Source organism: Myotis yumanensis, unplaced genomic scaffold, assembly GCF_028538775.1.
Source record: "Myotis yumanensis isolate MYYU_CA2020_CCGP unplaced genomic scaffold, mMyoYum1.0.hap1 SCAF_1, whole genome shotgun sequence".
NCBI classification, from domain to species: domain Eukaryota; kingdom Metazoa; phylum Chordata; class Mammalia; order Chiroptera; family Vespertilionidae; genus Myotis; species Myotis yumanensis.
Genome location: NW_027223752.1, coordinates 42,396,003 through 42,410,376, shown reverse-complemented (window position 1 = coordinate 42,410,376; position 14,374 = coordinate 42,396,003). Strand labels below are relative to the sequence as shown.

Genomic DNA, 14,374 nt, shown 5'->3' with positions numbered 1-14,374 from the left:
AGCCACCAATTAATCAGGGGTGTGTGTATAAAAGAGACAAATACTTTTTTAAGAAATGCTTCCTATCCAAGAATTGTCCAATCCCAGTTACCTGATCTAAATCTCTGATTCCTTGTTTTAACATTTAATCCCTCCTTCACTTTTGCTGCATTGTATTTTTGCTTTTCACTACCTGTCCTTAGAATTTCAAATCCTTTGGCTTCCTGGAGCCAGCTTGAGAGGTTAGCAGTTCTTTTTCAATCACACAGAATCCACTGCTTCAGTACTGGGGGCACCCAGCTGGTGCAGCGTTTTATTTTAACACCCAAGGCTGATTTCCCTCCCTCAACACAGGAACAGCCCAAGGAGGCTTTGTGCAGGAGGGAGTTGGCTGTATGCTCTGGACATACAAAATCATACAAAAGTGTGGCTGCCGCTATGCTGCAGCCACACTCTCTATTATTTTATGGATTTCCCTCATTAGCGTTTAAGACTTACAAGTTGACTTCTCTCTCATTTTCTCAAAAATAAAACTGACAAAAAGAAAAAGAAAATTTGCAGTGTTCTACAGCTGACTTGGGCAAAAGTAAATGGTGTGTGTGTGTATGTATGGAGGTAGGGGAGAGGAAGGGAGGGAGGGAGGATATGACTTGAATTCTGCCTATGACTCTAGAAATTAATAAATTTCTGAAGCTTCAGTTCTGTCTGCCTGAGAATTATGGTACAAAAGTCCAACAAAGAGCTGTGGAAAATACGTATGTGTCAGCCTTTAATACAATTTAGCACAACCCACAAAATTCTCCAGGCCATCAGTCCTTTCCTCTTTCCAAACAGCTAACATTTCCTATGTTAAAGGAACACGAAAGTGTGACTGTAGCCAATATACAGAACTGTTCATCAGCGATGTCATGAACATCAAAATGAAAGGCAAAAACAGAAGAAACCTGAAACACTAATTCAAAAGAATATATGCACCCTTATGTTCACTGCAGCATTATTTATAACTAGAGGCCCGGTGCATGAAATTCATGCACTGGAGGGGGGGTCCCTAAGCCCAGCCTGCAACCTCTCACAGTCCGGGACCCCTTGCTCCTTACCGCCCACCTGCTCACTGCTCCTTACCACTTGGCTCGCTGCTCCTTAGCGCTGCCGCGGAGGCGAGAGAGGCTCGTGCCACCGCCGCTGCGCTCGCCAGCTGTGAGCCTGGCTTCTGGCTGAGTGGTACTCCCCCTGTGGGAGCGCACTGACCACCACAGGGCAGTTCCTGTGTTGAGCGTCTGCCACCTGGTGGTCAGTGCGCACCATAGTGACCGGTCATTCTGGTCATTCTGCCATAACGGTCGCTTAGGCTTTTATTATATAGACTAGTGGCTCGGTGCATGAAATTCGTGCACATTAAAAGGAAATTAAAATAGAGGACATATTTTAATATTGCTATTTGCCCTTTCTCTATAATAGAAGTGTCTGGCCGTCCTCACCCCCATTGGACGACACCAAGACCCGACTGGCCCCACCCCCGTCAAGCCCCGCCAGGTGGGGGATGCGGCCTCAGGGGAACGCAGCCTTACATCCCAGCGCCAGGGCAGGGGACACGGCCTCAGAGGGGCATGGCCTCAGGTCCCCCAGCCCCAGCGCCTGGGCTGGAGGCGCAGCCTCAGGTCCCATGGCCCGGTGCCGGGGCGGGGGGCGCAGCCTCAGGGGAACATGGCCTCAGGTCCCCCAGCACTGGGGCAGGAGGCGTGACATCAGGTCCCCCGGCCCAGCGCCATGCAGCCTCAGGTCCCTGCTGATGGGTCCTTAAGACATTACAGTGTCACAGCATCATGACCATTTGCATATTAGCCTTTTATTATAATGATAGGCAAGATCTGGAAACAGCCCAAGTGCCAGTCAGTAGATGAGTGGGTAAAAAAGCTGTGATCTACAAGGCCATAAAAAAATAAGGAAATCTTACCTTTTGTGACAGCATGGATGGGCTTAAAGAGTATTATGCTAAGTGAAAGAAGTCAGTCAGAGAAAGACAAGTACCATATGATCTCACTTATATGTGAAATCTAATGAACAAAATGAACTAACAAGAAAAATAAGGACAGATTCAAGGATAGAGAGTGGGCTGACAGCTGTCAGAGGGGAGGGCTGTTGGGAGGTCTTGGTGAAAAGGGTGAAGGGATTAAGAAAGAAAGAAAAGAAAGAAAGAAAGAAAGAGAGAGAGAGAGAGAGAGAGAGAGAGAGAGAGAGAGAGAGAAAGAAAGAAAGAAAGAAAGAAAGAAAGAAAGAAAGAAAGAAAGAAAGAAAGAAAGAAACAGAGTACATTAAAGTGTTTTTAGTCCAGCACCTAAATTTCTTTAGGCATGGCCAGCTCTCGTTTGGATTTTTTGGTTCATATAAATTTCTGTATTTGTGGTCCTCAGGACACACCTGCGAGCACAGTTGGAAATGGGCAGCAGGAAGGGAGTCTATTCATTTTTATGTATGAAACCTATTTATAGCCTACCTCATGCTATAAAGAGGATTTAAGGCTTCTGACAAAAATAAGGACAAAATAACAGGACAAAAGTATTCACCACAGGCATATGGACAGATTTTTCTCCCCTAGAAGTCCCCAACTACTACTAATCTGCAAGCAGCAACAGCTCAAATGGAAAGATCTGTGAGGAGATAATATCTTGGACTTGGAAAGCACGCTCCTCTGCAGACCTAATTTCCCTTATGCACTCATCCTCATGAGGCAGGGAGAGGCAGGGACCACAGCCTCTACTGTAAACTCTGGTGCCAGAGGGTCTTGCCTGTATGAAAAAGGATGTCTGCACCCAAGTCTTCTGCTCTTCCCATCTAGGAAAAAAATAATTCAGTTCTTTCCAAAGAAAGAGTGCATGGTATCACTCTCAAATCCAGAAACACTGGGGACCACTTCAGGAGGGGAAGGAACCCCACCCAGGTAATTAGCAAGATGCCCACTCATCCCAGGAGATGCTCAGTCATCCCTGATGCAGGAGTCTTGGTACCAACCTCCATGACCAGATTTAGCAGTGTGTCATGTGACTGTGGGCTTTCTGGGAAAACTAAAGCATGAATATTGAATTTAAATTTTATCTCTGTGTGACTGCAAAAAAAAAAAAAGCTAAAAAATAAGTTTAAGACACACTAATCCAATATACAATAGATCATGAAAAGCAATGTAAATCTTTGCTAATAGGGATTCCATTCATAGAAGATACAAACACTTCTTAAAATTCTCTTTCTCCACCCCCTCTGCATTAACAGAAGCTGCCTCACCCCAAGGGAACAGCCAGTGGATTCGGTCCAGGACAGCTGTCCTCTAGGTAGAACCCAGGCATCAGCATTTTTATAGCTCTCCGATGTGCCACCAAGACTGAGAGCCACTGGTCTGGAGGCTTTGGCCACTCTACCACTCATTTTGTGCTGGTTACACTGGATTAAGGTTTCATTCCCCACTCTCCTCTATACTCACATTCAATTATGTTAGCCCGACAGCTTCCCTGGCAACCTTTTAATCCATAGCTTAATATGTTATACATCAAAATGGCCTTTGTTGCAATGAAGAGTTCTTTGAAATCTCACACTTCCCACTATCTTTTTGCTGAGCATCTTTTTTGTCTTTTTTTTTTCCTTTTTCTTTTTTTTCCTGCCACAGCCCATGTTGCACTATATTTAAGTGTTCAGTCTTAGCTACATAGTGGTTTAAAGGAATAAGAAGGAGGAGGTCAAGGAGAAGAAAAGAAAAGAGCTGACACGTTTTAGTGGCAAGAGTCTGATTTTCTCCCAATCAAGAGCTCGGTTTCTATGAGGTCTGCACCGAAGTGTCTCAGGTTCGATTCCTGGTCCGGGCACATACCCAGGTGCAGGTTCAATCCCTGGTCAGGGTGCATACTGAAGGCAACCAATCCATGTTTCTATCTCTCTCTCTCTCTCTCTTTCTCTCTCTCTCTCTCCCTCTCTCTCCCTCTCCCTCTCCTTTCTTCTCTCTCTCTCTAAAAAGAAAGGATAATTGTGTGATTATCATATAACAGGATAAGAAGTGGTGTCAGTCAAGCACCTGCTCTTTGTACAGGCTCTCATCAATACATTTAAAAATGAACTTATTAGATCAGAAAAGAAATTGATTCTGCACATGTGAATAAAGAGCTTCCTGTAAGATACTAGCATGTTACCAATCAATCCATCCACCTCACCTATAACATGGAACTTTCTCTCCTGATTCTCTCTATCTTGACGAGACAGTTCAATCCACAATCAAAAACTGAGCTCTCTCTTTCCAAAGCTTTAGAGGCAATATGTCTGTGACAGTGAGTATTTGAAGCCATGGATCTACTGCATCACCTTAGAAAGTCATTCAAGTTTTCTACTTTTCTCAGGAAATGAGCCTATAATCTACTCAAAGACTTTGCATTATTTTTAGCCAATGCCAGCTACCCACTTCAATCTGTTCATTTTTCAACGTTTATGTGGGTTTTTAGCACTTGCTTTAGAACACCATTCATATTGTAAAATAAAATATGAAAATCTATTTTAAAAACACTTAAAAATAGGAATGAAGACACTGGCCAATTAAAGTGTTGTTATACTAAATAGGTTTACTTTCTAAAGGGTCTTGATGCTTGCATTTTTAATGATTCATTAAGGAAAAACTATTGAATTTTACTATGTTCACACTCTGACTACAGCTGTCATGCAACTCTACTTTCTAAAATGATGCTGCTTATGAAATACTCATTGAATCTCTATCAGTTTCTAATTTCTACTGAAACAAATTACCACAAACTTAGTGGCTCAAGACAACAAATTGATTACCTTACAGTTCTACAGGTCAAAACCTGAAATAGGTCTTGAGGGGCTGAAATCAAGGTGTCAGCAGGGTTGTGTTCCTGCTGGAAGCTCAAGGGGAGAATCCATCCCTTACCTTTTCCAGCTTCTGGAGGCAGGCAGCATTCCTTGGCTCCTGGCCACATCACTCTGACCTCTTCCAGTCATCACATCTCCTTCTCTGACTCTGACCCTCCTACCTCCCCCTTCTAAGGACACTTACGATATACTGGGCCCACCCAGATCATCCAGGATAACATCCCCGTCTCAAGGCCCTTCATTTAATCACGTCAGTATGGTTCTTTCTGCCAGGTAAGGTCATATAGTCACGGAGTCCAAGGACTAGGACACAGACATCTTTGGGGAGCCTACCACAAAATTCATCACAAGTAGGGAGGTTTTCCTTTAATTCATCTAATCTGAGAGAATTTAGGATATTGTATCAATTAATATTGATCCAAAAGTTTTTACTGGTTTTGAGTTATGAGGAGATACTCCTGACACTCCAAGGAAAAGTTAATGAGCTAGTAAAATTTCAGTCACAGACACTACTCAAACAGTCTTCCCACAACAGGGAAATAAACAGCTTGAAAGATTTGCTCCTTGGAAGGAAGGAGATAATAAAGATTAGAGCAGAAATCAATGAAATAGAGACCAAAAAAACAATACAGAAAATCAATGAAACCAAGAGCTGGTTCTTTGAAAGGATAAACAAGATTGACAAACCCCTAGCCAGGCTCACCAAGAAGCAAAGAGAGAGGTCCCAAATAAACCAAATCAGAAATGATAGAGGCGAAATAACAACAGACCCCACAGAAATACAAATGATTGTTAAACAATACTACGGGCAACTCTACTCCAACAAACTAGACAACCTGGAGGAAATGGACAAATTCCTAGAAAAATACAACATTCCAAAACTCAATCAGGAAGAATCTAAAAACCTCAATAGGCCAATAACTATGGAAGAAATTGAAGCAGTCATCAGAAAGCTTCCAGCAAACAAAAGCCCAGGGCCAGACGGCTTCACAGGGGAGTTCTACCAAACATTCAAGGAAGAACTAAAACCTACCCTCCTCAGACTACTACAAAAAATTCAAGAGGAAGGAACGCTTCCAAGCTCATTCTATGAAGCCAGCATCACCCTAATACCAAAACCAGGTAAAGACATCACAATGAAAGAGAATTACAGGCCAATATCCCTCATGAACATAGATGCCAAAATCCTCAACAAAATCTTAGCAAATCGGATCCAGCAGTACATCAGAAGGATCATACACCATGACCAAGTAGGATTTATCCCAGAGATGCAAGGATGGTACAACATCCGTAAATCAATAAATGTGATACATCACATAAACAAATTGAAAGAAAAAAACCACATGGTCATATCAATTGATGCAGAAAAAGCATTCGACAAAATCCAACACCCATTTTTGATAAAAACTCTCAGAAAGGTGGGAATAGAAGGATCATACCTCAACATAATAAAAGCCATATATGACAGGCCCACAGCCAACATCATACTCAATGGACAAAAACTAACACCATTTCCCCTAAGAACAGGAACAAGACAGGGATGCCCACTCTCACCACTCCTGTTCAACATAGTACTGGAAGTATTAGCCATTGCAATTAGGCAAGAAGAAGAAATAAAAGGCATCCAAATTGGAAAAGAGGAAGTAAAACTGTCCTTATTTGCAGATGACATGATATTATACATACAAAACCCTAGAGACTCCATCAAAAAGCTACTAGACTTAATACATGAATTTGGCAATGTAGCAGGATACAAAATTAACCCCAAGAAATCTGAGGCATTTCTATACACCAATAGTGAACTTTCAGAAAGGGAGATCAGAAAAACAATCCCATTTACCATCGCACCAAAAAAATTAAGATACCTAGGAATAAACTTAACTAAAGAGGTTAAAGACCTCTACTCAGAAAACTACAGGACGTTGAAAAAAGAGATAGAGGAAGACATAAACAGATGGAAGAACATACCATGTTCTTGGATTGGTAGAATCAACATCATTAAAATGTCCATACTACCCAAAGCAATCTATACATTCAACGCACTTCCCATTAAAATACCAATGGCCTTCTTCAAAGATCTAGAACGAACTCTCCAAAAATTCATCTGGAATAAAAAAAGACCCCGAATAGCTGCAACGATCCTGAGAAAGAACAAAGTAGGTGGGATCTCAATGCCAGATATCAAGCTGTATTACAAAGCCACTGTTCTCAAAACTGCCTGGTACTGGCACAAGAACAGACATATAGATCAGTGGAATAGAATAGAGAGTCCAGAAATTAGCCCGAACCAATATGCTCAATTAATTTTTGACAAAGGAGGCATGAACATACAATGGAGCCAAGATAGTCTCTTCAATAAATGGTGTTGGGAAAATTGGACAGACATATGCAAGAAAATGAAACTAGACCACCAACTTACACCATACACAAGAATAAACTCAAAATGGATAAAGGACTTAAATGTACGACAGGAAACCATAAAAATTCTAGAAGAATACAAAGGCAACAAAATCTCAGACATATGCCAAAACAATTTCTTCACTGATACAGCTCCTAGGGCAGTTGAAACTAAAGAGAAAATGAACAAATGGGACTACATCAAAATAAAAAGCTTCTGCACAGCAAAAGAAACCATCAACAAAACAACAAGAAAACCCACCTCGTGGGAAAACATATTTGCCAACGTCATATCTGATAAGGGCTTAATCTCCAAAATTTATAGGGAACTCATACAACTTAACAAAAAGAAGATAAACAATCCAATCAAAAAATGGGCAAAGGATCTAAATAGACACCTTTCAAAAGAGGACATTCAGAAAGCCAAGAGACATATGAAAACATGCTCAAAGTCACTAATCATCCGAGAGATGCAAATCAAAACAACAATGAGGTACCATCTCACACCTGTCAGAATGGCCATCATCAACAAATCAACAAACGACAAGTGCTGGAGAGGATGTGGAGAAAAAGGAACACTTGTGCACTGCTGGTGGGAATGCAGACTGGTGCAGCCACTATGGAAGGCAGTATGGAGGTTCCTCAAAAAATTGGAAATGGAACTCCCATTTGACCCTGTGATCCCACTTCTAGGAATATATCCCAAGAAACCAGAAACACCAATCAGAAAGGATATATGCACCCAGATGTTCATAGCAGCACAATTCACCATAGCTAAGATCTGGAAACAGCCTAAGTGCCCATCAGTAGATGAATGGATTAGAAAGCTGTGGTACATCTACACGATGGAATACTATGCTGCTGTTAAAAAGAAGGAACTCCTACCATTTGCAACAGCATGGATGGAACTGGAGAGCATTATGCTAAGTGAAACAAGCCAGTCAATGAAGGAAAAATACCACATGATCTCACTCATTCATGGATAATAAAGACCATTACAAACTTTTGAACAATAATAGATACAGAGGCAGAGCTGCCTCAAACTGATTGTCAAACTGCAGTGGGAAGGCCAGAGAGAGTTGGGGGGCAGGAGGGAGGGGAGTAAGAGATCAACCGAAGGATTTGTATGCATGCATATAAGCATAACTAATGTACATAAGACACTGGGGGGTAAGGGAGGGTAGGGGTTTGTCAAGGGCGGGGGGGGGAAAGGATACTTATGTAATACCCTTTGTAATACTTTAAGCGAAAAAAAAATAAAAAATAAAAAATAAAAATAAATAAAAAAAAAAAAAAAAAAAAAAAAAGAAAGATTTGCTCCTTGTTTCGGTTCCTAGAAACAGTACTAAAAACATGTGGACAAAAAGAATTTGTCAGGAAAAGAAGTGACAGCAAAAGGTAAGACACATTTAGGAAAACGGTAACTTATTATAATATGAAAACGTCTGATATAAAACTAATGTCTTTGTCAACCCGTGTGTATGCACCATGCTCTTTCAACCCTCCAATGCCTTTGTGCATACTCTTTCGTTGGCCTCCTCCCCCTGCACGCTCTCTCTTATCTACCCATCCTGCAAGTGACAGCTCTGCTCACTCCCAGCTAATATAAATAACCCCCTTCTACATTTCTGCTCTGCCCTCTTATAACCTACTTTTCCTATAGAAACCCTCCCTGCATTGAAACCTTTATGAAATGGCTCTGCTCTAATCAAGAAAAGGCACTGCCTTGTTTTTCTCTGTTGTTCCAAATGCCACGCAAAGTTCCAGGAACACAGTAGGTACTCAATTAGGTTTGTTAGAAAAAGTAATCAACCAAATCTAAAAGATGGCTCATCACAGACTTCTATAAAGGCGAAAAGATGACTTTAAACATCCTCGTGCATGTTTCTTTAGTTCTAGCGATTATAAAAAGGATTGCTTCTGAGATTACAAACCTTTAAAGGTTTTACCAATTCCAGTTTGAGCTTTTTTTTTTAATAGATACAGAGGCAGAGCTGCCTCACACAGATTGTCAAACTGCAGCGGGAAGGTCGGGGAGGATTGGGGGGCAGGAGGGAGGGGGGTAAGAGATCAACCGAAGGACTTGTATGCATGCATATAAGCATAACCAATGGACATGGGACGCTGGGGGGTGGGGGAGGCCGGGTATTGTCAAGGGCGGGGAAAAAAAAGGACACATATGTAATGCCTTTTGTAATGCTTTAAGCAATAAAAAAAAAAAAAAAAAAAAAAAAAGCTTATTTTAAGCTGCCCAATCCTGGGATAAACAGACACTGGGACTTCCCCATTCCATACTCATCTGAATGCACTCACCCTTTCTCACCACTGATCTAACAGTTTTCATGGAAGGTGAGAAGAATGATCTTTAAGAAATAAGAAGTTGCCGAAACCGGTTTGGCTCAGTGGATAGAGCGTCGGCCTGCAGACTGAAAGGCCCCAGGTTTGATTCCAGTCGGGGGCATGTACCTGGGTTGCGGGCACATGTGCAGGAGGCAGCTGATCAGTGTTTCTACCTCTCTATCTCTCTCCCTTCCTCTCTGTAAAAAAAAAAAAATCAATGAAATATATTTTTTTTAAAAAAAGAAATAAGAATAGGATTCTAAATTAGAAGTTTCAACCAGGCATCACACTAGTATGATATCCAGAGTAACATCCCTCACCAACATCCACTTTTTCAATGAAATCCCCCACAGGTAGTTATATGACTCTTAAACCTAACCCCTGCTACAATGAAGACCGTCAATGGAACTGGCTGCTAGGACAAAGGGAATTTCTTTGGAGAAGTCTCTTTGCCTCAGGTCAAGAGAGTGAGGCCTCAAGGAGTCACCCAAACCTTAATAGTATCTCTTCAAAAAAACAAACAAGAGAAGACAGACAGCAGAGCTTCCCTGCTGACAGGGAAGAGAGTGCCAAGTGGGGGTCAGCCTGCACCCACAGAGTCTCTCACATAAAATGCGGCCACAGCCACACACAAGAGAGAGTAAGCAAGGGGGTTTTGTTCAGACACTGACTGCTAAAATGATACTGTGTCTAACAATGGAATGCCACCATAAGAGTGAACAGAAAAGTCATTGGGCTCGAATTTCACCTCGGGAGTATATTCTACAAGGGCAAAGAGTGACTGACTACATCATTCTCTGACTCCAGACCATTCACACCGCTTGTTAACTGTACTGGTTACACACACTTCCTCCCCATTTGGAAGTCCTCCCGAAGCCCAGAGCTGTCCTCCGGCTGGGAAGGAAAGATGGAATTCCTTCCAAAGATCAGGGAACCATGCTCTCAATGAGCAGGTGGACTGTGTTAGCCTGGTGATTTAAGAGCATTAAATATAAACATGTTGAAGAAAAAACCTACCACTTTCCCGCAAATGAACAGCCCATCACCGTGAACAGAATGTTCACTTTGCTCCCTAATCAATGTCACCTTAGAAAAGTAAAAGGAGGGGAGGGAGCAGGGAAAGCGAAACACTCCGGACTCTTACCCAGGCCCTGATTCTGCTGCTCCCACTCCAGGGCATCTGGCACCGGGTAGGTGACTCCCTCCAGAAGGTCCCTGCTTTCCTGCTCGAAGTCAGGCTCCTGGGAGGTGACGCCAGGGAGAGTGAACCCTCGCAGCTCAGTGTCACCACCCAAGCTTTCATCCAGGGAGTCTGCATCTTTATCCTCTTCATCTTCCTCCTCGTCTTCCTCTTCTTCATCCTCCTCCTCCTCATCCTCTTCATCCTCATCTTCTTCTCCCTCTGGACAAAGAGAAATTAATGATAAAGTGACTGCGAATGAATCTTTTAAATGACCCAAACGCTACAAAATAAGCCTGCTTGGCCTGTGAACACAAACTGTATAGCCAAGTTGAGCAGTGTGAGTTTTGTGAAATTTTGTGCCCATCATTTCTTTAAATTGTTTTATTGAATTTATTGGGGTAACATTTTTACTAACACTATATAGGTCTCAAGCATATAAGTCTATAATGCATCATCTGTATATTGTACTGTGTGTTCACCACCCAAAGTCAAGTCTCCTTCCATCACCATTTATCCCTTTACCCTCTTTTATATCCCCTACCCCTCTTTCCCTCTGGTAATCACCATACTATTGTCTGTGTTTATGATGGTTTTGTGTTTTTGGCTTAATCTCTTCATTTCCACTCAGCCCCCCAATTCATCTCCTCTCTGACAACTGTCCATCTGTTCTCTGTATCTATGAGTTTCTTTCTATTTTGTTTGTTAGTATATTTTATTAGATTCCACATATAAGTGAAATCATATGGTATCTGTCTTTCTCTGACTGGTTTATTTCACTTAGCATAATACTCTCCAGATCCACCCATGCTGTTGCAAAAGATTTCCCTCTTTTTTACAACTGAGTGGTATGCCATTGAATAAATGTACCACAGCTTTTCTATCCACTCATCTACTGATGTGTGCCCATCATTCACCTACATTTTAAACTTCCTAAATCACAGTTTTGTCAGATAATTATTATGCATCATGTTTATTTGTAGTCAAAGTTCAGGTAACATGAATTTTTATTAGTTATATTTATATTTACTAGGGGAGGAAACAACCTCTTCCTGTTTTCTGGAGGTCATTAAAGATTTATCCATCAGAAAGCACACTAAAATGCTAACAGAATTTGAAAGGAGCGTCCCAATCCCTTTATCTCCTCACAACTCCTGATAACTAGAGGCCCGGTGCACAAAATTTGTGCAAGGAGCTCGGCCCTCGCAGCCGCGGTGGCTGCCTTGGCCCTCACAGCCCCGGCTTCGTCCAGAAGGTCGTCTGGCTGTCCGGTCGAATTAGCATATTATGCTTTTATTATTGTAGATACTAAACAAGAAAATTCATTATTTTGGCACAATTGTCTTTTCATTCTCCTTCTGCATCAGTGAGCAGAACTCACAATCATGTTAAGTGAGAGGTGCCTAGATCCACTCCTGAAACTGTTCTCTTTACAGAGGAGTGACCCTCGAAATGGAAACCATTACCTCAATGTTCCAGTCTAACCCAGAAGGAATTGGGAGATGGGATATTGATTAAGGACACTCAGAAAAGCAACATGGTTGAAAATCATTTTCGCTACTATCATCAGAAGAGTTACATTCACGATTTGTCATTTTCAGTGCTTCAAATGGGGTAGGTTTAGGGGACATAAGATCTCCATTTCATTTTGCTTCACCAACTTTAATGTTCTAGGAACACTGTGGGCCCCACGCTCACCGTGGATGGACCCCTGGAGCCACCGAGGAATGCCGAGACTCTGCTGCTTCCACACAGATCCCTTCTCATCCATCATTTACAGGGTTTGGTTTTGTTGTTTTTTTACTTTTAAAAAACTTTACATCTAATATTTTTCATTCCGCTCTCTCTCTCTGATGCCTTACCCCTCAGGACATTCCTCCAGCAGCTATCTCCTCTCTCTCTCCTGCACCATCAGTCTCCCTCCCCCACTTCGACCAGACCTTCCCCATTAACCTACAAGCAAATTCTAACAGAGCCTATCTTAAGCACCTCCCCTTGACCTCATATCTCCCTTCCATGGCCCCCCAGTGTTCCTCTCCTTTTCAAATTTCTTGTAACCGTTATAGAGAAAACAGGCCTGCCACTGTTTCAAAAATTCAACACATATTTGTCAAGCACCTGGTTCCAGGCACTAGGCATAGAGCAAGAATGCCTCTGCCTTCGTGGAGCCGATATGACGCCCAAAGGGACAGAACGCAAACAGACAGACAGAGGGCATAAATTACACCCCGACTGAAACTGGCAAAAAGATAGAAAAGGCCAGGTGCTCTAGTTTTGATGGAAGATCAGGGAAAGCTTTTCTGATAAGGGAAAGTCTAAACAGAAATCATACCAAAATAATGAATTCTCTTGTTTAATTTAGGTCAATTTAGGAAGCGCATCCCCAGCTGCAGGAAGCAGAGGGAACAGCAAGGGCAAAAGCCTTGAGGCAGATGTGTGCTTGTATCCAGAGAATGGCTAAGATTGGGCTGGGGTGGGGGGCAGCGAGGGACAGAGAGCATCTAGGAAATGAGGGGGGCGGCGGAGGCAGGGGCCAGGTCTGACATGTGTTTATAATGAATGACTCTGGCTGCAGGGTGGAGAACAGGCTATGTCAGAGCAAGAGACAAAGCAGGAGACCCACTAGGAGGCTATTCCAAAACCCGGGGGGTAAGGGATGGTGCTCTGGACAAGGGTGTAGTCCTGGATGTGGGGAGAGGGGTCTGATCGGGGATGCAATTTGAAGGTAGAGCCCTGCTGATGATGACAATGTGGAATGTGGCAGGAAGATCCCACTTTATCAAAAATAGGGACTAAAGGATGAAGAGCAAAATCAAGAATTTTATTTGAGCCCGGCCAGTGTGGCTCAGTGGTTGAGCATTGACCAATGTTCCATTCCTGGTTTGATTCCGGTCAGGGCATCGGTTGTGGGCTTGGCATGGGTATGGAATGTGCAGGAGACAGCCGATCAATGATTGATTCTCTCTCATCATTGGTGTTTCTATCTCGTCCTCTCCCTTCCTCTCTGGAATCAATAAAAACATGGTTTTTTTAAAAAAAGAATTTTATTTGAGACAATAACTGTGTGATGGCTATTCTTGTGACACCCAAGTGGAAGTATTGGAAGCCCAGGAAAGATCAAAGCTAGAAATTAAAATCTAGGAGTCGCCAATTAATAAATAATATTTAAAGCCTTAAGACTGGCTGAGATCACCAAGAGAGTAAGTGTTAGGAGACAGGGAAGTTGATAGAGAAAAATGGGGTCATTGGATTATCGAACATTTAGAAGTTGGCCAGCAGAGGGCGATCCAGCAAAGGAGAGAGAGAAGTGACTGCTGTGTGGGAGGAAAACCAAGAGAGAGTGGTGTCAGGGAAGCCAAATGAATAAAACACCTGAGAGGCCGAGTAAGACACTGAGAATGTCCATCTGGCTTTGACAGTACCTCTGCCTTTGACATTGTGGAGGTCATTCGTGACCTTGACAAAAGTTGTTTCCGTGCAATCGTAGGGACAAAAGGAGGACTGGATTTGAAAAGGATATTAGAAAAACGTTAGTAGATACAGCAAATATAACTCTTACAAGAAATTTGAAAAGGAGAAGGATACGAAGGGGCCGCTGAAGGTCAAGGGTCGGTG

General features: G+C 42.4%; 1 protein-coding gene across 1 annotated transcript in view; it reads right to left on the bottom strand.

The window, feature by feature from the left end:
* The window catches only part of ARMH4 (armadillo like helical domain containing 4), a 108,770-nt gene that overhangs the window by 55,720 nt on the left and 38,676 nt on the right, over positions 1 to 14,374 (bottom strand). The window contains exon 5 of the mRNA XM_070419105.1: positions 10,724 to 10,981. Coding sequence (XP_070275206.1) covers positions 10,724 to 10,981 — 258 coding nt within the window. The remainder of the gene's footprint in view (positions 1 to 10,723; positions 10,982 to 14,374) is intronic.